Source organism: Somniosus microcephalus, chromosome 1, assembly GCF_052327205.1.
Source record: "Somniosus microcephalus isolate GS21.2 chromosome 1, FLI_Smic_1.0, whole genome shotgun sequence".
Lineage (NCBI taxonomy): Eukaryota > Metazoa > Chordata > Chondrichthyes > Squaliformes > Somniosidae > Somniosus > Somniosus microcephalus.
Window position 1 is genome coordinate 178,380,684 of NC_140987.1, and position 25,261 is coordinate 178,405,944.

Genomic DNA, 25,261 nt, shown 5'->3' on the forward strand with positions numbered 1-25,261 from the left:
TAAAGAAAAGTGTAGAAAGTGTCAGTTTGTAATGAGGACTAGGATGCAAGGGGTTTGATCAACCTGAATAACACACAGAACTGTAACGTGCTAGCGTCTCCAATCAGCATTGCCAGGTGTGTGGTTGCAACTACTACAGTATAAAGAAATATTTTCATTTTATATAGTAACTTTCACAAGCTCAGGCCATCTCAAAGAACTTTACAGCCAATGAAGCACTTTTGAAGCGTAGTCACTGTTGTAATGTAGGAAACATGGCAGCCAATTTGCACACAGCAAGGTCCCACAAAATGACCTGAATGTTTTAGTGATGTTGATTGAGGGATAAATGTTGGCCAGGACACTGGGGATTACTTCCCCGCTCTTCTTTGCAATAGTGCTATGGGATCTTTTACATTCACCCGAGAGGCCAGGCGGGTCCTCGGTTTAACGTCTCATCTGGAAGACAGTACAGCACTCCCTCAGATTTAGTGTTCAAGTCTCTGGAGTGGGACTTGAACCCATGACATTCTGACTGAAAGGCAAAAGTGCTACCAGTGAGCCATGGCTGCCACTTTTTAAGTTACACTATTTTAAACATATGCCTAAGTACTTCTGCATGCACTATATACTTAACAAATCAATGCATGATTGACCTCAATGTTTCAAGATCCTTACTGATTTTGAGGAATATTTGTAAATAAGTACCATCTTTATAAAGAACTGATGGTCTAGCCAGAGCTGGCCTATGAGTCACCAAAGTTGGGCGGCGTCAGGGGAAGTAAGGACACTTGACTAGAAAGGCAAAAATTTAATAGGATATATCCCCGAGAGTGATTTTACTCTTATGGTAAGACTGATTTTTTGTGGAAGTTAGACAAATGAGGACGATTTGATTATTGACTTAGCAAGACTATGCTCTTCCCATAAAGTAAAAAAATCTGTTTGAGTCCAAGGTGTAATGATTACCAACCATATGCTTACAAAAACTTTATAAATCAAAAAAGATGGGGCAGGACAGTGTAGATCACACTGCAAACTTCTGGTTGGAGGCATAGGCATAGGCATAAACAAGTGTGTTTGAGCTGAAGCTTCATCGTTCAACGGGTGATGTTACCTCATTTTGGTTTCATCCACATATTTAGTTACTTAAAAAAAACTGGGAAACCCAATAAAACCCAGAAGCATTTGTACAGTATCATTTTTTAGTGACAGGAATGCTAATAAAATAAAAATAAAAATGATGCCATCCCTTCTAACTCTAACTAGGAAAGCAATGGCTTCAATATTACTCTCATGAGTGCTTGTGCAAAGACAAGTTAATTTATCTATTTTCTTCACTCAGAATTAATTTTCCTGATGGGTACTATGCAGTAAAAACTTTTTAGAGTCAAATTTAGTTGAAGCGTACACAATTCACTTTATCGTGCTTAAATATTTTTCAGGATTGTGATAGGAGCACCAAAAGAGGTGGTGGTTATTACTCTTTTTTATGTTGAATTTCTGTTTTGATGGCCTCCAAAAAACACTTTTATAAGTCATCTTAAAACTTATCTTACAAACTCTCATACACAATCAAGACCAGATGAAAAATGGTGTTATCTGTCGGCACTTTTTAGGAGGGCTTTGCACGGGTGCTAAATGCTCCCTGGCAAAAAGGATTGAAGGTTATGGAGAGATTAATAGATATGTTTGATACACACTAGGGCTTAGAAAGAGAGTAACAGAGATCTTGGATGGCAGCAAGATGTCATGATTGAGGTAGACATACATGCACTGTGAAAGCAGCAGGCTACATGGACCAAGTAGCCTTTTCTCATTCTCAGCTCTCTCGTGTTTTAATACTTCTTTTGTCCATCAATTCTCTAAGCTGAGATGCTAGATTTTTAACATCTGTACTAATGGGGTGGATGAAGATCCTAGCATAAGTGAAAAATCTTTTTGTGTAGTTGGGAAAATCTCTTATAATTGAAACTCTTACATCCATTATTCTTTTCTTCATCATATGAAATTTAAGACAAACTTTCAAAAAAACATACTCCAGGGCTATGAGTTTGTATGTGAGATAACCATGGTTAAAAATGATTTTTCTCAAACAGACCCATCTTGGTCTCCACTAGGGATATACTCTTTAAAAAAAAGTATAAGGGCTCTAACTCGAAAGATTTCAACATTAACATCTTTTTGAGTGGCCCAAAAATGTTTTAAATGTATATGGCAAAAATTATTAGTGTGCAGTACACCATGAAACTATTGGGACATTTAGATACTTTGGGCTCGAATTTCATCGGGCCGTTGAGGCGGGATTGGAGGTGTGTGGGGGGTTAAAATCGCGAAATCGGGGGGGCACGAACCCATACCACCACCAACCTGCCTCCATGCCCGTTTCACAGGAGGCGGGTACCCGACTGGAAGCCACATCCCCGAGGTGGGAAGGGGTTTAGTGCCAATTAACTGCCTGTTAACAGACAGTTTTTAGCCTAATCCCTATTTTTATCCCTGAAGTGTGGGCTTCCCGACAGCTCCAAACCATGCCAAGTTAGCGAGGCGGACCGTCGGGCTGAAGGACGGAGGGTTCGAGATGTCCGGTGTTCAAGTGAGTGATGGGTGCATGAGTGCAGAGGTAAGTGTGTTTGGTGTGTGTAAAGTGTTTAAATAAGTTTTACTTACCTTTGCAGCCTTCCTTCCTTCAGGTCTCGGGAGTCCCTCATCTCACCAGCACAGAAAGCAGGATGGCTGCGAGCTGTCAAAATCTGCAGCATTCTGCTTTCTGTTCTGGAGAGATCTGTAAATCAGCCTGAGAGGAAGGAATTCACTTGGAATACAGATTGTCAGTGTTTGACAGCTTCAAAGAGCTGTCAAACACTGATATTTCATCTGTCAAAAGCTCTTGATAGATGAAATGTCAATCTGTGAAGTCACCTGTTGCCGGGTGGCCCTTAATTGGCCTGCTGAGCCCACTGGGCGGGCTCAACAGGGTCAATCAAGTGAAAATCGAATGGGTTGGCTACAACCCCAAAAGTTGTAGTCCTGCCTCCTACACGCCTCCATTGATAAAATCCAGCCCTTTGTGTATACAATATAGATATGTAACCAACATTTAGATATTTTATGCATGTAATATAGATGTGTAATATTAATAAGTAACAGGTAAAGCATAACTAGAAATTTACAACAAAAACCATTAGTTAATACACAAAAATTCCTACTATTCCGTCTTTTCCAATATTTATGCAAAATTATTCCTATTACTTATGAGACAGAACTAAAATGTTTAAAATAGACCCACTGATACTCAGTTCTATGCAGTTTTGATAATAAAATACCTGCAAAGATGGCAATGAAAAATGGGTAAAAGGATATGAAAAATATGCATTAGTACATATTTATAGTTAACTTACTTATTGCAAGATGATCCTTTAATAATGGGTTAAAGGATATGAAAAATATGCAATAATTAGTACATATTTATAGTTAACACTTACTTATTGCAAGATGATCCTTTAATAATTAAATCCTTTTAACCCTAACAGACTGTCAACCGCACAGAACAAGAACCATTTCCGCATACAACACAAAAATGGTTAGGTATGGTAATGTATTTTAATGAGAAGGAAAAAAGGTTTAGAGGAGAGAAAAGGAAAAATAAGTCATTCTGCAATCCCATGGAACACATTTCCAAGGGATGTGTCTAATTGGAGGATAGGGAAGACTAATGGTAGTAAAAGTTTGCATCCAACATTACAAATAAAAAGGGATGAAGCAAAGGATAATCTTTGCGGGAGAGGGGATTAAAAGCAAACATACCATTGGTTGGGTGTTGAGCAAATGAGATAGAAAATCTTTTTACAGCAGAACTGCGTGTGGCGTCTGAGAAAGAGAAAAACAGGTACCTGAAATTTATAACAGCTAGCAGAACAGGGTTTTAAAAAAAAAGGATTAAAGTTAGGCTGCATGCAGGATTGTTTAGAGGGAAAAAATAATTCAGTGAGAGTAAAAGTGTCAGCTGTTACAGATCCCTTGGCTATTGCTGAGTGTTAAGTGCATATTATAATATGTTATGCACATCAAGGCACTGAACTGCAAAGACCAATAGATTAAAGCAGTTAGTGATATATACAGAGCATTTTGCCATTTCTTTCTCCAACCCGCAGTTCTTAGAAGCCCTCTCCAAATCACCATTGCGCCTCAAACCCCATACTCTTCAATAGAAGCATGGATTTACTACCTAACCCAATAAATTGATCATGCATTCTAACCTCACTTTTATTTAATTGGTTTATTTATCAGGAATTAATCAAATTCTTCACCACTGGCTTTTGAATTTTACAAATTAATGCTGGAATATAATCTTTCAGTTAACATATTCCAATAACTAGTACTGCAAGTCAAGTTGAATTTTAATACAATGTTATAGTGATATCATGTACTAAATTTTACAACTGGTTCACTATTTGTGCCAATGCCAAAAAAAAATTGACCGTTTAATGATAAAAATTGGTAACATTTTAAAGCTAAGGTGCATATATGTACCTGATGCAAATAAAACACTTCTGTGTAAAAACTGTGCCTGAAGCGTAGTCTGGCAATTCATATATGGTACATTTTGAGCGCAGGCTGGTTCTCCAGGCTATCAGGTTTTGGAAAGGGAGAAATAGGATTCTGCTATTTTCATCACAGAATTCCAATATTTCTGAAAAAGTGGCTAGCGGCTACAGGTTTGTCTGTGGTGGTGTGTGCACATACCATCAAAGCAGCCAGATGATGTCAGCTTTTTACGATGCGCACGAGCATAATCCTGCAGGTTAGGCGCACTCGAGGAACCCCCAAGCACAGTAGTGCTAAACAGGCCTGCACAGTGAGACCCTAATGGGGGTTAGAGAAAACACATACAAACCAGGTGTTCTTTGTTCCAGAAGAGGGATACATGCAGCATGCCTTAGAATTACGACAAGATCGATATCTATTGTTATTAGTATGCCAAATACATCAACTATTAGATAATCCCTTTATGCAAATACATCAGTTTATAAGGTACAAAGCGAACAGTTATATCTTATACCATCAGATATTGAACAGTTAAACGGTTTCACCATTTAAAAAGCTCTAATAATAGTTTAATAGTCTAGGTCATTTATGCAGGACATTTCTTTCTCCTTTCTCCCCCTCCATACCCCCATAAAAGATAAAATATTATGTAGAGATATCTCAAAAGTAGAAGATTCACCAAGTCAATCACCTACATCTTGTACTTGGTGATCATCAATTACCCATTAAAATATTGGGCCTAAACTCCATTCACGTTATTGAGGGAGGAAATACACTGAATACTTCACATTTACTTTCACAAATTTCTCAATAACTTAAAAATCTTTGATGTAAAATCTGGGTGCCCAAACTAGAAAACCCAAACCTTTTATAGTTTACATAAATCACGAGAGCTAAAAGCATAGTTTACTCCCTAATTGTTCGAATATCAACCTAACTTTGTTACAATTTTAAAACTTTTAGTTTGTAACTATGCATGGTCATTTACAAAAAACTATCAGCTCCTCTTCAAAAAAAAAACTTTCCAAATGTAGAAATATTTGATGCCTTTAATCACTGAATCGGTACCAGAGAGAGAGTAAAGAATAAAGCAAGATCTTACAGCAAATATCAGTTATGTAAGAAGCCAAGGCTTGTTAAATCAATTTGCTGCATACCCATGCTTTATGCGAGTGACCTCAAAATCCAGTCACAATGTTACAGATTACTCACGTGGTGGTTGAATCTTTCAAATGAGACAGTTTTTAAATTCACCATGTTGTTTTATACATCTGAAACTTCAGAAACATTTCAATTCTGTATTCACAATTTGCATGTGACTTTTTCAATCCCAAAGTAAACCAACAAAAGCCATTAAAAACCATCGCTAAACAATAAATAAAACACCAAAATGTTTTACCTTTGCTGTCTATAATTTCTTCTGATACCTGCACAGATCAATTTAATTCTAAATACTAATCGTTTCCTTCTAACAAGAATGGAAGTAGAAACAGTAGTGATTTTTGTTTAGCAGTTGGCCATACGTATTCAGCACTTACCAAGTCCAGTGCATTTCTGTTCCACACAGGACCTTCCAGGTCGCAAAAGAGTATTGTTGTCCGCAAAAACCTGCACAATAACAGTGAACAATGTTTTGAATATTTGAACGATTGAACAGTAAGAACAAAAACCAGCTTTTATACTAAGGCCTGCTTCAGACAATCAGTGTTAATAAGCTGCATGATAAATGTTAGTGGAAACATATAGATGCAGACAATGATAGATCATGCAAAGTCCTTTAGCCTGAAATGAGTCCATTCCACCTACAATGTCCTTGCAATGGGATGAACATAGCAAACACTGGATTAACACAGTGGTAAAATAAACATATGGGGAAAATATCAATTTACAATAGCATACAGGTACCACGCTACTGCTTCATCAGTTAACTATACTGCAACTGTCTCAATAAAGACAAAAAAAAAACACGTACATCTTTATTCCATGCAGGAGATACAAGAGTACCTTTTGGACACTGCACATTCCTCATTAGTGTCTTACGTTGCAGTACCTCTTCATTTAAATTGCATTTTATTTTGGGGTCCCTACATCTGAACATTTTTCATTCTTCAGACAGCTGCACCAAATAACTTCTCCACCATAAAAAGGTTTAAACTCATTTCTTCCAATGTAGCTTGCTTCAGCTGAAAAAATGCTGCCTGACCTGTTGAGTTTCTCCAGCATGTTCTCTTTTTATTTCAGATTTCCAGCATTTGCAGTATTTTCTTTTTGTAAAACTATTAATTGGCCAATGGGAAGAGCATTTGCAATAAAGGTTTTTAGTAAATTTGGGTTTATATGTGGATAAATGTGGAGTTACTTCACTGGAACAGGAAATATTTGTACATGATAACAAGATGCTTATTTTCAAATTTACTGACCACTCACTGAAAATATTTAACAATGTGTTGGGGTGCAGCGCAATGGTTTTTGACCAAGTTACTCTAACTTTTTATAGGCAATTGGTGAGGTTGCATTTGGATAGTAATACATAAAACAGCAGTTTTTAGCACTGTACCCGTGGATATTATTGCATTGGTGAAGATTCCGAGAGTAATGAGGTTCATTTGATAGTTTATTCCATGTGGTGTGGTATTAAACCACACAGATCAGAAAGGTCCTAAAAGTTGCATCTCTGGCTTGAAATGAACTCAATCATTTGAAGGCATCAGGGAGAATGCTAATATCACAAGTTATATCAGACAGGTTCCTGTATGTTATTCAGGGACCATCCAGGTGTGTGTGTGTGTGTGGATATCTGGGGTTATGTTCTGCTGTGGTGCTCTCAGTCAAATAAGCTGCCAACATTCATTATCTTAGTTCACATAGGAGGCGCAACCATTTGGTTAAGGTACCAGAATTTTGATTGCAAATGTGAAACTGTACTCCCAACAGAAATCAACATCCTCAAGAGGAGGAGAGAAAATTGTAATAAAAAATAAAGTAAAATTTATTAGTTTTCAATCAGGAAAGACAACTGGGAGGACACCTGATCCAAGTTTTTAAAATACAGAGGAATGGATAATTTAGATGCAAGCAGGTTGTTTAATTTGGATTATGAATACAGAACTAAATAGTGTGGATTTGAGATTAGAAGGAATTATTCCCCTCCCACACGTACAGAATAGGGGTACATGTAACTGGTTCCCACCTAAAAGGTCCCGTTGCGTTATTTACAGCTTTAAAAGAGCTGAATGGCTATCTTGTTTGAAACAGGTGGCTATCTTGTTGGAAACAGGTTTCAAGCTTATAAAGTTAAGTTCATACAGATGATGGAGTGCTGAATGGAACATAATGGATCCCGAGCCATTGTGACCATGGCCTTGTGATGCCAAAAGGCAACTGCTCAAGGAAGCGTAATATAGGGTGTAAGGTCAAATAGGTGAATTTAGTTTTGCTTGATTTACCTGTGCGTGGTGGAATAAGAAACTCAAGAACTTTTTTTGTCAGGAGATTAAACGAGTTGGATAAAGTTCATGTTAAGATTGGATGGTGTATTCAATAGAAGGAACAGGCTTGATGGTCCAATTGCTCTTATGTCATTCCATATTTTTATGTTCTTAAGTGAGACAGGCAATACCAGATTTTCCCACTTCTTGATTTGTAATCTTCCATTGTCCAAAGTGCTTTTGAGCAGGGCTGAGTTAGAGAGTTTCAAAAGGACAGGAAGTCCTGCGACTAAAACCCATTGTCATCAGCTAAGGAGTCTATCAGTCCATTTTTCACAGTGTATTTATTTATTTAAGAGACTATCCACTGAGCTACATCTAGTTTGGGCATAAAAGGGGGTCATTTTAATCTAACTCACCAGGTGGGAAACCCACAGGATCGTTTGGAATGCCAGTTTTACACACCGCCCAATATTACTCTCCATTGACTTAAATAGTGAATAAAATCGGGCGGGGTGTAGAACTGGTGTTGCACCCGATCCGGTCAGTTTCCCGATGGATGAGTTAGGTTAAAATCGGTCGCAATGTTTTCAAATATACTGATCAATGAAATTGGTACTGCAACATTCAAGTTAATAGAGAACGGACCTGCCAAAGTTCTGTAAAGAATAGCATAAAGAAATGCAAGAGCAGCAACCATATTAAGTTCTTGCATGGATAAGCACCAAAATTGCAAAAGATCATTAAAATCTGAATGTGTTTTACAAATAAAAGTAACTGTTCTAGAATCAAATTAATGTAATATTGTCTGAATACATAGGATAACTAATCATATTATTTCCACTTAATTTGTCAATTAAAAAAAAATTGGGTGTGAATTGTTTTATAATTATATAGAGGTCGATGTTAAAATTAATAAGGGGCTTTTAAGACAGACCTGAGGAATTACTGTGAATGTTTGACCAGTGAAAATGGCGATTTTCATAAAAATGAAGGAAAATTGAAAAACCTGTTGCCATGAGCCAAAAATACTTGATGTGAAAGCCAATGATTTGGGGGAGACAGGGGAAGAAGTGATTTGTTCCCCTGATCTGCGTCTTCGACGCCCAGCACCCACACCACTAGTGTAATGCATCCAGGTACCACTACACTCTGGGCTAGACAGACTCAGGGGGCTCTCTTCCTGGAAGTGAGAAAAGGGGGCAAAAAACAACAGCAAAGCATGCAAAGTTAGACATATTTAAACCAAAAGAATCAATAAAATCACTACCAACTATGTATCACAAGTTACTAACCATTTATTATGTCAGTAGCATCTGACAATCCCATGGTAGAAATACCAAATCAACCACAAATTTTTATAAAATATAAAACATATTAAAAAAATACCCGATTGCCATGCATACAGACCATACTGTTTTTAAAAAAAAATGAACCTGTTTAGAGGAGCAGGTTATATGAGAGTTTTTTTTGCAGGGTCAGCGGGGAGGTTTCTAGTTTGCAGCGGAGCCTGTATGCATATCAATACAGTAATCAAATACTTAATCCAGAAGTTACAGGTGTAAAATATAAAGCAAGGCTTGACACGTGATCCAGATGGACCTAAAAACAGCTACACGATCAACACAAGAGAAACACCCCAAAACAATTAAAATTTGCTGTGCATAATTAATATAATTGCTTCTACTTTTTGTCTCCAATTCATTTTAAGCTTACAATCTAAAGCATTCAAAAAAAAAATTTCAACTGTTCACCTCCTCTGTAATTATACTCTGATCCAAAACATGATGCTTGGGTACTATGCAATGTTTCCCCTAAGCTGCGTGGCTATGCAGCTGTCTGGAGGTCCCGCTCAGCCCGGGACTAGCTTTTCAAATGGGAGATTTCACACACGAAACCTTGAATGGAACGTGCAGTCTGTTAAAGGGACCGCGCACCCAAAAAAAAAATCAGGAGGAACATTAGGAACACTATGTACATCAGGGATGTCCAACCTTTGAAGCAGGGAGCCAGATCAATATGTTGCAACCAATGAATGGGCAGCATAGACTGATTCAGCCCAAAACACAGCATGAAATTGAGGCTTCCATGTTCGATCTTTAACTTGACATTAAGTACTGCTCAAGACATCGAAGTAAACTGGGAGAGAGAAAGAAAAAGAAAAAAAAAATGGTCACCGTGCACTGAAAAGCAGGGGGGCCAACTAGAGACAGAGCAATGAGAAGCAGGGGGAAATTAATAACAGTGCATGGAGGAACAGCAGGCCTAGCAAGAGAATTTCAAAAATAAATCACCCTTGCAGAATGGCTGCCTGATTCAAACGAACATCCCATCAACTGGTGTGCATAGGTAGCCAAGAGCATAGTGAGTGGAGCAATTTGTTTGGAAAAAGGAACTACAGCCTAGAATTGTGCAAGGGCACAGCAGGCCAGATGTAAAGGCCAAGTGGGCCAGATCCAGCCTATGAGCCACAGGTTGGACACCCATGATGTACATCCAGTATGTGCCTTCTTTAACCTCAACACTCTGTAGATTACATATTTATTTATGTTATATACAGTGCAACATCTATTATCATAGCCTGTTTATCAAATATAACAATTTATGATGTCTTAAGAACAAGAAAAAAAACAAGGTGTGGTTTAATAATCAATAATAAAAGGAGGAAAAAAATAATCAAGAACATATTACAGGATAAAAGCACCAAGGCAAATACTAAGCCAGGTGTTAATGTGAAATCCGAAGTGTGCATTTACACCTTAAAGTCAGGTGACTATAAAGCTAGTTGAGCATTTTAACTTGTAAATATCTGTGACAAACAGATTTCATATGGATATAAAATGGGATAAGCACAAAAACAGATAAGAAAAGACTTGATGGAAGTGTGTCAAAATTACTCATTGCATTGGAACTCCTGTATAATTGAGCAAATATGGAGTCATTTTTCATGTTCAATAATACAGCATTTATATGCTACTTCCTGGTGTCACTGCTTTTAATTCAAATTACAAGTTCCATTTCTATGTCAGGTTTAGCTTAAGTCTTTTTTATAAGCCAATTAAAGCTACCTCGTGAAAAACCTAGGCAATTACTTCACTTCATCAGAATTCATACTTAATAAAAAACTGGCATTGGAGCTGCAGAGTGCGCTCACTTTGGCCGGAAAGCTACCCAGGGAGGTAGGAAACTGCAATTGTCCGTTCAGTAGCATGGATGCAACATGCAGTGTAACAATGATAAAAAGGAGGAAGAACAGCAGGAGAGGGATGCCAGGAAGGGTAAGCAACATTAGACGCACACCCACCAGACCCATCCTACATGCTAAGACAAAGATCCCAGAAAAGCTCTATCTGAGGAGGCTAGTCAGTCGGAAGGGAAGCATTGAAAGATATGATCTCATGGAAGCAGACTTGGAGGCCCAGTCCTCCATCAGTACTGTATTGCTCGTGTCAGTGAAGCTTTTTCAACATAGGTGAATCCAGACTTTTCCAGGATCAGCTGCTTTGCAGTGTGCACTGCTCTGCCTTCTTTCACTTTTAGCATGGAGCAGTCTGAAATTGCAACTTCCTTAGGACTCAGTGCTTCAGTGACTGCGACCATGTTGCAATTCAAGTAGCTGGTTGCGTATCTTTCAGCACAATAGAAGTTAATTTGCTGGTCTATCACATCATCTACAGGAGCTGGGAAAGGGGAGGGGGGGTAATCATTATCAAATAGTACTGCTCTTTTAAGCCTTCTTTGTTCCACTTGGAACAATTTTCCTCAGTTACAGCTGGATTCTCAGAAAATGTATATCGGAAAGTAGTTAAGAGCCTCAGGAGCTCAAGCATTTGACTGAGCAACATTTCTCAGGAGAGCTGATCCACTGTGCATCCATTGTGCCTCACCTATAGGGTACTGTAATGGCTATGTTATTGGACTATAAACCCAGAGATAATGAGTTCAAATCCCAGCATGATAAGTTATGGAACTGAATTCAATAAATCTGGTAATTTGTGGACTGGTGCCAGAAATAAAATGACCATGCAAGCTGCTGTAAAAACCCAACTGGTTCACTGATGTCCTTCAGGGAAGAGAACTGCTCTACTACCCCTACTTGGCTTGTTCTACATGCGACTCCAGTCCCACACTACATGGTTGACTCAATGCCCTCAAGGCAACCAGGGGTAGACAATATAAACTGCCTTGCAGTGTTGCCCTCATTTAGGGGGGAAGTTTTACTTACCGACACTCTGGGAGCGGGTGGGGCCAGAAGTGCAAGAAACCCAAAAAGTCTGGGTCTCCCTGCATGCTGTGGAGATTTAACTCCACAGTGTGCGTCTTTTGTCATTGACAGGTTCCCCTCCCGGAAGTCAGCCTGACTGACGGGCTTGGCTTCCAGTCGGGCAGGCAGCACTCCAGAGCAGGCCGCAGGACCCACAGTGCTCCCCAAGGCTGTCCTCGTCTTGCTGCAGCTGCCGCGTTTCCCAAGGCTCGGGAAACCCATCTGGCTACTGTAAAACCGGCACAGCAGGTTAAATCTGAAGCTTCCAGACCACTCCGCCTCCTGGGACCGGGTTGGTTGCCCGCCCCTTGTCGCGCCTTGGATAAAACCCAGAAGTCAGTAGGTTGGAGCCGACTTCCCGACACGCCTCAAAGTTATAGCCATTTAACCCACCACCCGCTCGCCCATGTTAAAATTCCCCCCCTTAGTGCAAGGAGTAACTTTGACTTCCTGGTATCCTGGAATTCTAGGAAATAAAACAAGATAATTAAATGAGTTTCATTGTACACATCAACTGGCTGTGCTTGGTAAGCTTTGAAACACTAAAAGCTTAAACAGTAAAACATATTGAGCTATGCCAGCTTCCTTGGAAACTCTGTTTGGATTTTGCCTACACAATTTTGTTTAAATAACTAATTGACAACAATCTTGACAAACATTGTTGATAACCAACAACCAAAACAAATTAGTATGGTATCTTCAAATTAACAATCTATTTATTAACATAGATAATGAACACTCCATCCTCTTTGACAGCCAGTCATTTTGGATGCAGGTGTAGAGATTTTCTTGTGGTTGTTCAGGGTGAGGGTGATGGTAACTCATGTAGCTTGTGGTGCTGTACACAGTCCTGATGTGATTATGCTACTGAGGGGATGGGGAAGACGAGATTTTTTTGAAAGAGGTTACACTTACAAATTTACAACAATGTGCACAATATAGTAAATGTGACATAAAAAAACAGGAGCCACTTTTCCTTATAACTGCAAAAGCAGGCAGCAAAGATTCTTCTAGGAGAGTGGGTAACGAGCGTCAGGATGACTTCAGGAGGAAATAGGCAGACTGGAAAATGGGAAAACACGTGGTAGATGAAATTTAATGCAGAAAAGTGTGAAGTGATTCATTTTGATGGGAAGAATTAGGAGAGCAATATAAACTAAAGGGTACAATTTTAAAAGGGGTGCAGGAACAGAGACGGGGGTGTACGAACACAAGTCTTTGGAGGTGGTAGGACGAGTTGAGAAGGTTGGTAAAAAGGAATATGGGATCCTTGGCTTTATAAATAGAGGAATAGGCGCTGGTATTTACTCAGGGCATGAAGAAAGTGCGGGGCTGGGGGGGAAGGATTTCCGGGTAGGAAAGCCGGAAGTGGGGGGGGGGGGGGGATTTTACTTACTGACACGCTGGGAGCAGGGGGAGGACCGAGAGAGAGAGAGAAAGAAAGAGAAAGAATGGGGATCTGGAGCACGCGTCCGTTGGGAGCTGGGGAGTGGGGTGGCGGGAGCTGGAGAGTGCGGGGGTGGGGCCGTGCGCGAGAGAGAGAGCGCGCACGGTGGGTGGTGCTGCCAGCGAGTGCTGGGGGTTTGGGGGGGAAAAGAGTCGGAGACCAGGCCCTTGGGGGGGGGGGGGGGGGGGGGGAAGAAAGGAGCCGGAGAGCACACAGGGGGCACCAGGAGCCGGAAAGCGCGCGCAGGGCGGGGGAGCCAGAGAGCATGCAGGGGGGCGGGTGCCGGGAGCCGGCAGGAGCCAGAGAGCGCATGGACTGCTGCCGGAGCTGGGAAGTGCGGGGTGGGCTGGAAAGCACATGGGGCGGCGGGAGCACACCGAGGGGGGGGGGGGGGGGGGGGCATTGGGTGGGTGCAGTGCGGCAGGAGCCGGAGATCGTGGAGGGGTAGGGGTTGGCCGATTGCGGGATGTGTAGTGGTAAGCTTGTTGGGCCTGGAGTAAAGGCTCCTGCTACTCCTGGCCCACAACCATTGCTGTAAATGCACTTACCTCATGGATCCGTCACTTTTCACCTCCTTTTACATGCTGGGTTTCCCCGAGCCCCGAGAAATCAGCTTCCATGGGTTAAAAATAAAAATCCTGTTAAAATAGAGGCACGCAGCCTCCTTAAAAGCTTTTACTGACTGACTCGCCTCCCGAGAGTGGATTGGTCGCCTGCCTCCCAACCCACCTCCATTAAAAAGTGGGCGGGTTTGAGTCAGGTTTCATAGAATCATAGAAACTTAAAGCACAGAAGGCCATTCGGTCTATCGTGCCTGTGCTGTCACTTTGAAAAAGCAGTCGTGCTTAGTCCCACATCCCGCTTTCTGTCCAGAATCCTTTAAAGTTCTTCATCTTCAAGTACTTGTCCAACACCCTTTCAAAATTATTTACGGAATCAGCTTCCACCACCATTTCAGGTAGAGCATTCCATATCTCGACAACTCTGAGTCAAAAAATTACTCTTCAGCTCCCCTCTAGATCTTTTTCCAATGATTTAGCCAGTGTCCTGGCCAATATTTATCCCTCAATCAACATAACAAAAACAGAGTATCTGGTCATTATCACATTTCTGGAAGCTTGCTGTAGCAGCCAATTTGCGCACGTTTCCTACATTACACTTCAAAAATACTTCATTGGTTGTAAAGTGCTTTGGGACGTCCTAATGTCGTGAAAGGCGCTATATAAATGTACGACTTGCTTTCTTTCTTTTACTACATTGCCAAGGTTCGTATCAACCGCAAACTTTATAATGCTGCTCCCTACGCCCGAGTCTTGGTCGTTTATAAAAATTGAAATGGACCCAAAACTGACCACTGCAAACCACCTCCCACAGTCTGAAAAATATCCACCCACCACCACCACCATTTTCTTCCCGTCACTGAGCCAATTTTGTATTGAAGTTTTAAATTTAAGTACAAAAGCAAGGAAATTACACTAAATCTTTATAAAACACTGGTTAGGCCTCAGCTGGAGTATTGTGGCCAATTCTGGGAACCATACTTTAGGAAGGATGTCAAGGCCTTGGAGAGGGTGCAGAGGAGATTTACAGGAATGGTACCTGGGATGAAAGACTTCAGTTACGTGGAGAGGCTAGAGAAACTGGGGTTGTTCTCCTTAGAGCAAAGAAGGTTAACAGGAGATTTGACAGGTGTTCAAAATCAGGAACGGGTAAATAAGAGAAGCTGTTTCCAGTGGCAGAAGGGTCGGTAGCCAGAGAATACAGAGTTAAAGTAATTGGCAAAAGAACCAAAGGCGACAGGAGGAAAAACAATTTTACTCAGCGAGTTATGATGATCTGGAATGTGCTGCCTGAAAGGGTGGTGGAAGCATATTCAATAATAACTTTCAAAAATGAATTGGATAAATACTTGAAGCTGGAAAAATTTGCAGGGCTATGGGGAAAGAGCAGGGGAGTGGGACAAATTGGATAGCTCTTTCAAAGAGCGGGCATGGGCATGATGGGCCTAATAGTCTTCTTCTGTGCATCATCATTCTATGATCCATTAAATCTTAATGTTGGCATTGTCATTGAGAGTTAAAACGTGCTATATTTAGCAGATACTACTTCAACACTTTTAAATTATTGTGATATTTTTGAATGCACAGGTGAATTTGGTGCTTAGGGATAGTTGGTGACTATATAATTGCATTTCTTTTGCACACAAAAGATGATATATCCTATAACTTAGTTCACAGAATTGATTTGATCAGATTTTAATACTGTAGATTTGTAATGCCCCAGCATAGTTTGCTACCAAAATGTAGTAAACTATGTAACCAAGAGAATACAAAATTGAATGCAGACTTTATTTTAATTATTGCCAAGAGGATATTCATTCTCTCAGTTTTGGTCTCCCGGTCAGAAAATTCAGTCCGTTTGCTAAATCAGGTAGATGTTTATGGATTACTTCTGCTTACAAAACACTGTGGGCTGGTAGCTGTTCATTTTGCATGGTTCTCAAATAGGGATATTTGTGATAATATGCAAAGAAAAGTTTTAAGATATCATAACTAAAAGCTTCCCATTTCTCAAATTACTACATTTGCAGCCATTTCCATTCCCATCTAAAATGAAGTAAAGCTAATTTCTCACGTGCCAAGGAAGTACATAGTGCCTGAAATCAAAATGAAATCTAGTTAACAAAAACTTTCAGCTTTTAAATCATAGAACAGAATCTTTTTTTTATTCATTCATAGGATCTGGGCATCACTGGCAAGGCCAGCATTTATTGCCCATCCCTAATTGCTCGAGAAGGTGGCGGGGAGCCGCCTCCTTGAACCGCTGCAGTCCGTGTGGTGAAGGTGCACCCACAGTGCTGTTAGGGAGGGAGTTCCAGGATTTTGACCCAGCAACGATGAAGGAACGGCGATATATTTCCAAGTCAGAATGGTATGTGACCTGGAAGGGAACTTGGAGGTGGCGGTGTTCCCATGCGCCTGCTGCCCTTGTCCTTCTAGGTGGAGGAGGTCGTGGAGGGAGGTGCTGCCGAATAGGCCTTGGTGAGTTGCTGCAGTGCATCTTGTAGATGGTACACACTGCAGCCAAGGTATGCCGGTGGTGGAGGGAGTGAATGTTTAAGGTGGTGGTTGGGGTGCCAATCAAACGGGCTGGTTTGTCTTGGATAGTGTCGAGCTTCTTGAGTGTTGTTGGAGCTGCACTCATCCAGGCAAGTGTAGAGTATTCCATCGCACTCCTTACTTGTGCCTTGTAGATGATGGAAAGACTTTGGGGAGTCAGGAGGTGAGACACTCGCCGCAGAATGCCTAGCCTCTGACTGGCTCTTGTTGCCATAGTATTTATGTTTTAAACAATCAATTTTTATACCTTCCAGGAATAAATCAGTCATATTATGAGACTTTATCGTATAATGTTGGTCCAAATCATCTGATTTAAGGTAAAAATATAAAAGAATGGCCAATCAGAACTGTTCCTCCACAACTCTCATTTGCTGGATCAATAGTGGGACAGGTAGAAACTCTGTGAAAAGGATGCCTGCCTTCTTCCTTTGTTGATGAAATGTTAAGTTGCACAGAAGGATCCAAAGAAATGGAAAAAAAATGACTACTAAATAGTTGTGGGGAGAAAAGAAACATGCATAGATGGACTGCAACATCCTTCAGTTTTTCAAGAAGGAAATTGTCATTTATATAAAGTGATGTATGCTACAATACCATCTTGCCTAGCAACTGAGTGAGATATCAAGAAGTAATTATTTCTGAAATAAAAGTTAGTACAGAACACATTGTAACTGGTAAAAGATCGCGAGGAAGGGGAAATAAAGAAAAAATGAAAGTTCTCAGATGGATAGTGTGTAATGAGATGCACTGTAGTGTCACTAGTCAACAAATGGATCTTTACCATGTGTTTATTTTTCAAGGTTCTGGAATGCCGAGCCCAGATATGTGCAAGATCTACTCTGCCTCCTCTCTACTTATGGTAGAGAATAAATTCCATGCACCATTCCATAATTTCAAGTAATACAAATAAATCTATGGACTTTTGCCAGTGACCTGAGTTTTTTTTTAAACCAGTAACAAAATTCCATGTTAGAGTGGGGAGAGGGGCCCAGATAATAAAGCAATGGTGGTATTAGAAGATAAATTAACAAGTATGACAGAATTGATTTAATCTTAAAACTTATGACCATTTACAGTTAAGTTATAGTTTTGTAGTAGATGCATTTAGCAAATAAAGTAGAATACTTATTAGTGACATCACTGCAACATACTTTTACTAGTACACATTCAAACAGCTACGTTACCCAAAATAAAGCCTTAAAAAAACTGCATCAAGTAACATTTAGTCACAAATGTTTCAAACATTAAATAATATGCAAACAAAACCTTAAATGAGGAAATTGTGTCAATTCTATGGATGCAAGCTGCAAAGTAGTTAATTTGGTCTGGCAAACCTTTCAATGCAATTTCACGATGTGAAGGGGAGTATAAAATACAGCTAGCGGTTGTCGTAATTTATGATGATAGGTTGACTAAGATAAAAGCACACACATTCCTGTTGATCCCCTTTACTGCCAATGCATTCTTTCCCCCTCTGTTTTATTCACAGATTTCCTGAAAGATAAGGATGGTGAACGCTGGGTCCTCAAGAAAAGGAGAGCGACTCCAATATGAGGTGTGCTCCATGTACACCTTTACGGCAACATTAGAGAGAGAGATGGTGTTGAAGTAAAGCAGTGAAGGGCTTTCACTTGCAATAAATATATTCAGGTTTTGTCTCTGCAGCAGGAGATCATTTGCTTAAAAGAGAAAATTGACCAATTAATATACTTGGTGGATTTCAATGACTTCCTGACTGGGACAAAAAGTAAGTCACCATTGTCTGGTATTGATATCACTGGAACCTTCACCACTTTGGATTATTTTGTTGCTCCAGATAGGTGTGCCCCACTTTGAGACTTGGAGGACACAATAGGCAGTAAGGTCAGCACCAGTGACACTGATCAACCTCAATGCTCATATCAATATATACTGGAATAGGTAAGGGGAAGGCTGTAAAGTCCAAGAGGACATCGTTGGGTGAACAGCCAAAGAAGAGCAAGAGGCACGTGCAATCCTCATAGGGGACTCTGTCATCAGGCATACAGATAGCACCCAATGTAGAGATAAGGCTCTGTCAAGATGTTCTTTTGTTTTTCAGGGGCCAAGGTAGCTGATCTCTGGGATCGTGTGGCTGATCTGATGAAAGGTGAGTGCCAAGGTACTGTAGTAGGTTTACATATTGGTACTAATGATATAATGGCTAGAAATCCATTTGTTTTGCAGGATTCCTACAAAAGCCTCATAGCTAACCTTCAGCAAAGGGGTGCAAGAGGGTAGTAGTCTCTTGACTATTACCAGTCATGTCCGGATCGATGGAGAGGAATAGCCGAATTGTAGGATTCAACATCTGGCTTCTTGACTTTTACAAAAAGAAGCTGCCACAATAACTGGGAAGTGCTCGCTGGATAAGTTAAGTTGTTTAGGAGGGATGGCGGCCTCCATCTTAACTTTCTGGGAGCACAAAGGCTGGCAGAGGGAGCATTTAAACTAATTCAGCAAGGGGATGGTGCAGATAAGTTCAAAGATGGCCTTACTGAACTTGATAATTACATAGATACTAAGCATGCAGATAAACCAGGTAGGAAGCATATAAGAATAAATAACTCTCAGAAATTAGAGGAGAGACCTTTAAATAGTTTTTATGTAAATGCAAGGAGTGTTAAAACAAATTGTTAGAACTACAATCCTACACTGTGTTGGAGAAATTAGATATATTGTATATTTCTGAGACATGGCTAAACGAAAGTGATGGGACAGAAATTCACCTAAAGGGTTACAAGGATTTCAGAAAGGATAGAGTAGGTCAAAGGGCCTCCCCTTTGATGGGGTGCTATCTTTATCAGTGAGAATCTAACAGCTAGAGAAAGACTTGATATTGTCTCATCAAGTACAGCCGAGGCTATCTGGGTTCAAGTGAACCAAGCTCACGGGCAGGGACTAATTATCGGTAATTGTTATATAGGCCCCCGGGTTAGACACCTGAACATGATGAATTATTATGGAAACATACTGCAAATGCTTTTAATATAAAATGACACCTTTCTCTGATGGGCAATTTTAATTTTCCTGACATTCAGTGGCACAATGGTTTTATCCGCTGTCGTGGTGGGAAGTGCAGCTGAAAATTTTGTCTAAAATATACAAGACTGTTTCCTGGCTCAACATGTTAAATTAAGTAACAAGGGATAATCATATATTGGATCTAGTTTTTAGTAGTGAGCCTGACCTCGTATCGGGCCTCCATGTGGCGGTGCATCTGGCCAACGGTGACCACAACATTATACGATTCTAATTGGCTAGTAGAACTAAAGGTACTGTAATGAGAACCTGCAACTCGTACCAGATTTCAGAAGAGCAAACTTCACCAAAATGGCAGATGATTTGCAACGGGTAAATTGGCTAACCCTACTGGGTGGTGATGAGCCCGATGTAGGATATAAAAGCATTTTTAAGAACAAGATAAAAAAAATGTGGAAAACAAATATGTACCCAAAGTCAAAAGGAGGAAATGTGGTAAGAAAAAGCCAAGGTGGCTGACTAGCTATGTACAAAGACAAATAAGATGTAAACAGAAATGTTTCTATAAAGACATTTAATACTCAAGTAAACAGAGTTGAGCACAAGGAACAACTAAAGAAAACAAAGGCTACTATTGGATTAGCAAAAAGGATCGTAGACAACTATGGAAGTAATGGGAAAAGCTTTTTCAGTTATGTGAAGAGTCAGAGAACTGTCAAAGACTGTATTGGGCCATTGAAGGGTGTTCAAGGACAGGTTACAAAGGACTCACTGGGTATGGCAGGAATATTAAATGAGTCTTTGCATCAGTCTTCACCCTTGAAGATGATGCTCAACTATTAGAATTTAATAATGTTACTAACATAACATAAGAAATAGGAGTAGGCCATTTGGACCTTCGAGCCTGCTCGGTCATTCAATATCATGGCTGATCTTCTACCTTATCTCCACTTTCCTGAACTATCCCCACATCCTTTGATTCCCTTAATATTCAAAAATCTATTGATCTGTCTTGAATATACTCAATGACTGAGCCTCCAAAGCCCTCTGGGGTAGAGAATTCCAAAGATTCACCACCCTCTGAGTGAAGAACTTTCTCCTCATCTCAGTGCTAAATGGCCGACCTCTTATTCTGAGACTGTGACCCCTGGTTCTAAACTCCCCAGCCAGAGGAAACATCCTCCCTGCATCTACCCTGTCAAGCCCTATAAGAATTTTGTATGTTTCAATGAGGTCACCTCTCATTCTTCTAAACTCTAGAGAATATAGGCCTAGTCTACTCAATCTGTCCTCATAGGACAATCCCCCCCATCCCAGGAACCAGTCTGGTGAACCTTCGTTGCACTCCCTCTATGGCAAGTATATCCTTCCTTAGGTAAGGGTGACCAAAACTGTACACAATACTCCAGGTGTGGTCTCACCAGGGCCCTATATAAATGCAGCAAGACGCCTTTACTCTTATACGCAAATCCTCTTGTAATAAAGGTCAACATACCATTTGCTTTCCTAATTGCTTGCTGTACCTGCACGTTAACTTTCAGTGATTCGTATATAAGGACACCCAGGTCCCTCTGAACACCCAACATTTCCAAATCTCTCACCATTTAAAAAATACTCTTTTTCTATTTTTCCTACAGTTTTCAACAAAACTAGTATTAACATAGATGAACATATTGTAGAAAGAATTAAGAACTTGAAAATATATAGAGCAGCTGGGCCGGATGATATCCACCCGAGGGTCCTCAGGGAGATGGGGCATGTGCTGTGCGAGCCCCTAGCCTGTATTTTTAATAGCTCACTGCACTCTGGAACAGTTCCTATAGACTGGAAGGAGGCTAATGTAGTCCCCATCTTTTAAAAAGTGACAAGACAGACCCGGGTAACTTTGGGCCCATTAGTTTATCAGTAATAGGCAAGATACTTGAAGGAATCATTAGGGATACAATATATGAATGCTTGGCTAGTGGGGGACATATTCAGTACACCCAACATGGTTTCATAAAAAGGTCATGTCTTACAAATCTAATTGTATTTTTTGAAGAAGTTACAAAATTGGTGGATGAGGAAGGTCCAGCAGGCATTGTCTACTTAGATTTCCAAAAAGCTTTTGATAAGATACCGCATAAGAGGCTTCTCTATAAGATCGAAGCCTCTGGTATTAGTGGTAATATATAGAGCTGGATTCAGAACTGGCTGGCAGGACGTAGGCAAAAAGTAGTTATAGATGGATTTGGATCTGTTTGGAGACCGGTCACCAGTGGTGTCCCGCAGGGATTAGTGTTGTGACTATTCCTCTTTACTATTTTTATTAACTATCTGGATGTAGGGGTTGGGACACAATCTGCAAATTTGCAGATGATACCAAGATCTGTGCGAGTGTTGGAACTGTGGATGATGCTCGTCTGCTTCAGGCAGATCTTAATGTGTTGGGAAATTGGGCTCAAGACTGGAAAAAGGACGTATAACTTAGTAGCGATAGAGAGAGCAAATATAAGACCTTAGTCAGGTCATATTTGGAATACTGTGTCCAGTTTTGGTCTCCTCACATGGTGGGTGATAAGAGGCTTTGGAAAGGGTGCAGAGGTGGGCCACTAGACTAATTCCCAGTTTAAAGCATCTTAGTTATCAAGATAGGGTAAAAGAGATAGGACTCTATACCTTAGAGAAGTGTAGACTTACAGGAAATCTGACTGAGGTTTATAAGATAATGAAGGGGATAGATTGTGTTCCAGCTGCCAGTTTATTTCAATTAAACAGGTTAGGCAGGACCAGGGGTCACAAATTTAAGTTGTACAAGGCCAGATCTAGGTTGGCTGTCAGGAGATGGTTCTTTTCCCAGAGAATAGTGGACCTCTGGAACAGGTTGCCGTCTCCTGTTTTGGACGCGGACTCGCTGAATTCCTTCAAACGAGAGCTGGACCTGTTTCTGGCTGGGGCAGAGATCACCTCTTACAGAAGGTAGTTACTGCAGGGAATTCAGGGCCAGAGTGACCTCCTGGACTAGTTTCTATCACCTAGAGGGGTCAGAGAGGAATTTCCCAGATTTTTTCCCCCAAATTGGCGGGGTTTTTTTTGCCTCTCCCAGGAGATCACATGGTTTTGGGTGGGGTGGAGTGTATAAGTTGCGATACACAAGGTATAGCAATTGTGTGGAACAGGCTCAATTAGTTATCGTCATTCTCTATCATAATATACAAATATTTATCTGGCAGAATTTTTTTGTACTAATTATGTACATCAGAATAAAACCACATACTTGAATAGCATTTGAAGTAGATAATAATGGATGATGGGAAGTGAGCTATAAAGTCTAATGGATACATTCAGATGCCAGCCACTCCCGATTTTAAAAATTCTCATATTTACAGTGCTCCCCCCCCCAGCTTTCACCAATCCCGAGTTGAAAAGCCTGGGAGAAATCTGCTCCAAATCTCTTAATAATTTTACTGAATTAAGTCTATGAGATTGGTTTGGGCAATCTACATTCCAATTTCCCCCCCTCCTCATGTTAAAGCCTTACATTTTACTCAACACAATAGGAGATATCTCATGATCTGTTCATTAAAAAGGTAAGACTGAATAATTAAAATTCTACAAATATCATAATAAAAAGATTCACTTTTAGAACGATATTCATAGTAACAGCAACAATAAAGACTAATGTGAGTGCAACATTAAATGGTCCCGGTCCATTAAAATATTTGAGATATTTAGGAGAGTAAACTGGTTTAGTTCGGATAATAATCATGTAGCTGCATAAACAAAACTCTTCAGTTTAGAATCACTTATTTTCTTTTGTATTATGATTCATAAAGAACTGTTGCGTATAGGCCTCTCTAAAATATTTTCTCTCCACACTCACCATGAATAAATCAATCTTAGTCCAACAAATATGTTGACCTTTTTTACACATACTTTGAATCACAAAACAAACTTTGGTCTATATCCAGCTGTGTCAATTCAGTTTGTTTCACTAAGAAAAAAGCATAACCTCCATCTATGTTGGACACAAACTTAGTGGCAATGAGCATGTAGCTAAATCTCATGCAACCATATAGTGTTTTAAAAAAACCTAAGCTCAACCAATTGCTGTGTTACATAAAGATAGATGGCATTAAAGTTGTACCCAGCACAAACAGCAACAATTGTCCAATAAATTATAGGAGCAGTAGTTGTACAGCACTGTTTTTAAAATGATGTTGATCTCCATTTAATATTGCATTCATCGGCAGTGTTGCACTCAATAGTCTTCATTGTCACTGTTAGTAGAAGTAAACAACCCTTTTCTGGTAACGTAGATGGGGTTAAAAAGGTTATTCTCTTTAAATGTCTTATTTTAATATTTCTTACACTTACCTCTTGCAATTACAGAAAAAAAGTATCCGTGCTAACTTCCAAAAAGCCTTTAAGAGAAAGTTTTTTTTTTTTTTTTTTTAAACTTACTTCCACTGAGCCTATTTTCTTCGGGCGTGCCAGCGGGGATTTTCGATGTATATAAATGGGGATCAGAGACCATTGGCCTGAACAACACCATGGCCTTTTCAGTATCTTCTCTTCTTGAAACCGAGTCCTCGTCATTGTCATTTTTCGGGAAGGTTTTGCTTCCACTGTCATTCTATTATTAAAGGACACATTGTCAAGTCTACACGTTTATTGAAAGACCAATTTCTGTAATGTTTTTCCTCTTTTCTCCAAGACGGAAAAGAGGGCACATTTTCCTATTTTAAGAAGTCTTAGGAAGCCCTTATCGTTCAAATACTCCCCCATTTTATAAAGTGTAATAATAGCCTCACCAGAATTGTGGATGCTTTTGTAAAATGGACAATTTTCTTACCCATGTGAAGACACTCAAGGTCAGTCTCCCGTCTTGCCAAGTTGTGATGTGACATCAGTGACAAGGAGTAACCCAGAGTGACTCAACAGGAAAAAGGAGGAATCATTGCTTAAGACTGGCCTGATTAACAGTTGGAAAAGGGAACGGTAGCATAAAGCACGGAGAGAACAGTTACTGGATTAGTAATCCAGAGGCCTGGACTAAATGGTCCAGAGACACGAGTTCAAATCCTACCACGGCAGCTGTAGAATTTAAATTCAGTTAATTAAATATAACTGGAATTTTTAAAAAGCTAGAATCAGTAATGGTGACCATTACTAACGGATTGTTGTAAAAACCCATCTGGTTCACTAATGTCCTTTAGGAAATCTGCCGGCCTTACCTGGTCTGGTCTATATGTGACTCTAAACTGCCCTCTGAAATGGCCTAGCAAGCCACTCAGTTGTACCAAACCGCTACGAAAAAAATAATTTAAAAACCAGACAGACCACCCGGCATCGACCTAGGCAACAGTTTCGGATACGACAAAGGCACATCCAGCCCAGTCGACCCTGCAAAGTCCTCCTCACCAACATTGGGGACTTGTGCCAAAATTGGGAGAGCTGTCCCACAGACTCGTCAAGCAACAGCCTGACCTAGTCA

General features: G+C 40.2%; 1 protein-coding gene across 1 annotated transcript in view; it reads right to left on the reverse strand.

The window, feature by feature from the left end:
* The window catches only part of ppip5k2 (diphosphoinositol pentakisphosphate kinase 2), a 207,207-nt gene that overhangs the window by 21,667 nt on the left and 160,279 nt on the right, over nt 1-25,261 (reverse strand). The window contains 6 exon segments of the mRNA XM_085987698.1: nt 3,787-3,849; nt 4,726-4,845; nt 6,066-6,135; nt 8,965-9,138; nt 24,229-24,288; nt 24,290-24,400. Coding sequence (XP_085843824.1) covers nt 3,787-3,849; nt 4,726-4,845; nt 6,066-6,135; nt 8,965-9,138; nt 24,229-24,288; nt 24,290-24,400 — 598 coding nt within the window.